The sequence below is a fragment of the Glycine max genome, chromosome 15 (assembly GCF_000004515.6).
Source record: "Glycine max cultivar Williams 82 chromosome 15, Glycine_max_v4.0, whole genome shotgun sequence".
Classification (NCBI taxonomy): domain Eukaryota; kingdom Viridiplantae; phylum Streptophyta; class Magnoliopsida; order Fabales; family Fabaceae; genus Glycine; species Glycine max.
Genome location: NC_038251.2, coordinates 22,444,734 through 22,446,434, shown reverse-complemented (window position 1 = coordinate 22,446,434; position 1,701 = coordinate 22,444,734). Strand labels below are relative to the sequence as shown.

Genomic DNA, 1,701 nt, shown 5'->3' with positions numbered 1-1,701 from the left:
ACTTGGGCCTTCAAATTAATCTAGGCCTTCAGCAACAATTAATAATCTTGATAGTGTCTCTGCCTCTAGGCCTTCATCCTTCTCCACTCGGGGGCTTTATCCTTCTCCACTTGGGCCTTCGTCCTTCTCCACTTGGGCCTTTAGCCTTTATTTGACCAGTTTCAGGATTGTCATCACCAATGGGTAGGGGTTGATGCGCTTAGCACAAGTTGAGACTCGTTCAGCGCATGCATGATGATTCTCTTAGCGCACAGGGTGCGTTGAGCGAGTGGATGACTGAAAAATTTTCTAAGTTATTTTTCATCCACAACTTCAGAGAAGCTTAGACAACCTATATCTCTGTGCAAAACATGCTGATGACTTACTCAAGCAATCACAAACAAGTTGATCCTAACTATATGCAATGTTTAATGAAAAATAAAGAAAAAGAACTGGGTTGCCTCCTAGGAAGCGCTCATTTAACGTCATTAGCTTGACGCATATTACCTCATGGGTCAGGAGCAAGCTTGGCTCTAGCCATCATAACCATCTCATTCTTAAGTTCCTCAACCTTTAAACATACATTCTGGTCAAGTAAGTGCTTTTCTGCATCAAATAGATCAAACTTGATCTTCTGATCATCTATGCCCATTTCCAGTTTACCTTTTCCCATATCCACCACACAACCGGCGGTTAACATGAAGGGATGGCCCAAAATCAAAGGAATTTCAGCGTGCTCTTCAATATCCATCGCAACAAAATCCGCAGGGAAAGTAAAATGCTGCACCTTGACTAGAACATCTTCAATCACACTAGAGCAGAGAATAGTAACACTCCTAGGATCCTTATGCTTAGGTGGAAGGATTCTTTGTATCCCCACACTACAGTTCCCTTCCACCACAATGTTATCACTGTGGATATATTTGCTCTTTCTAGTAAGCAAATCTTTCAAAAACTTAGAATAGAGTGGCATTTGTTGTAGGGCTTCTCCAAAGGGAATGGTTATCTCCAATTTCTTGAAGATATCAAGGAAACGAGCCAAATGTCGCTCCTTCTCTTCCTTTGATGGCACCAGAGGGTATGGTGCTTCCTTCCTAGAATACGAAGTAACCTCTTTCTTATTTTCTCTTGCAAGCTCACTCTTTGTTCTCCTTTCACCCTTTCTTTCTCTATTTTTTTCATTTCTTTTTCTTTTTCTTTTTCATCTTCATTTATTTCTTTCTCACCATCATTTATTTTTTCTCCATCAACTGGTCTTCTTCTTCTCCAGCCACTACTTCTTGGTCATCACTAATCCTCCTTTCACCTTCAATCATGATTGCTTTCTTGCCTCTAGTCATAACAGCTTTGCATTCTTCCTTTGGATTCTTCTTAGTATTTGCCCCAAAACTTCTTAGGCTAGGCCCTTGGTTCTGAGGCCTGTGAGATGGTCCACCTTGGTCCTTGTTGAACCAATTTCCAGGATGGGACCTCTATTGCCCATGATTCTGATTAAAATTTGGACCTTGCTGGTAACCTGCAAATCCACCTGCATTAAATCATGGTCTGGGTTGATTTCCCATGTAATTCACTTCTTGTGCAGCCTCTTCAAGAGGAATACAACAACCAGATTTGTGAGCCCCTCCACATATGCTGCAACCTCCAACCTGCAAAACAACTGAATTTGAAGGTTGAGCCACTTGCAATTGATTAGGCAACTTACTCAAAGTTTCTGTCAATGTC

At 41.4% G+C, this 1,701-nt stretch overlaps 1 protein-coding gene across 1 annotated transcript; it reads right to left on the bottom strand.

Moving 5' to 3' along the window:
• Positions 1-487: 487 nt before the first annotated feature.
• On the bottom strand, positions 488-1,319 carry LOC112999600 (uncharacterized). Its single transcript, XM_026125915.1, has 2 exons — positions 1,231-1,319; positions 488-1,073 (listed from the first exon to the last, which is right to left on the bottom strand). Exons 1-2 carry the CDS (start codon positions 1,317-1,319, stop codon positions 488-490), a joined length of 675 nt encoding a protein of 224 aa, XP_025981700.1.
• Positions 1,320-1,701: the final 382 nt, after the last annotated feature.

Excerpts from the sequence above, each read along its gene's own strand:
- LOC112999600 (XM_026125915.1), bottom strand. The coding sequence starts at position 1,319 with ATGACTAGAGGCAAGAAAGCAATCATGATTGAAGGTGAAAGGAGGATT. Across the intron at positions 1,074-1,230 it reads GCTGGAGAAGAAGAAGACCA|GAAGGAAGCACCATACCCTC; the intron begins GTTGATGGAGAA and ends TTCGTATTCTAG.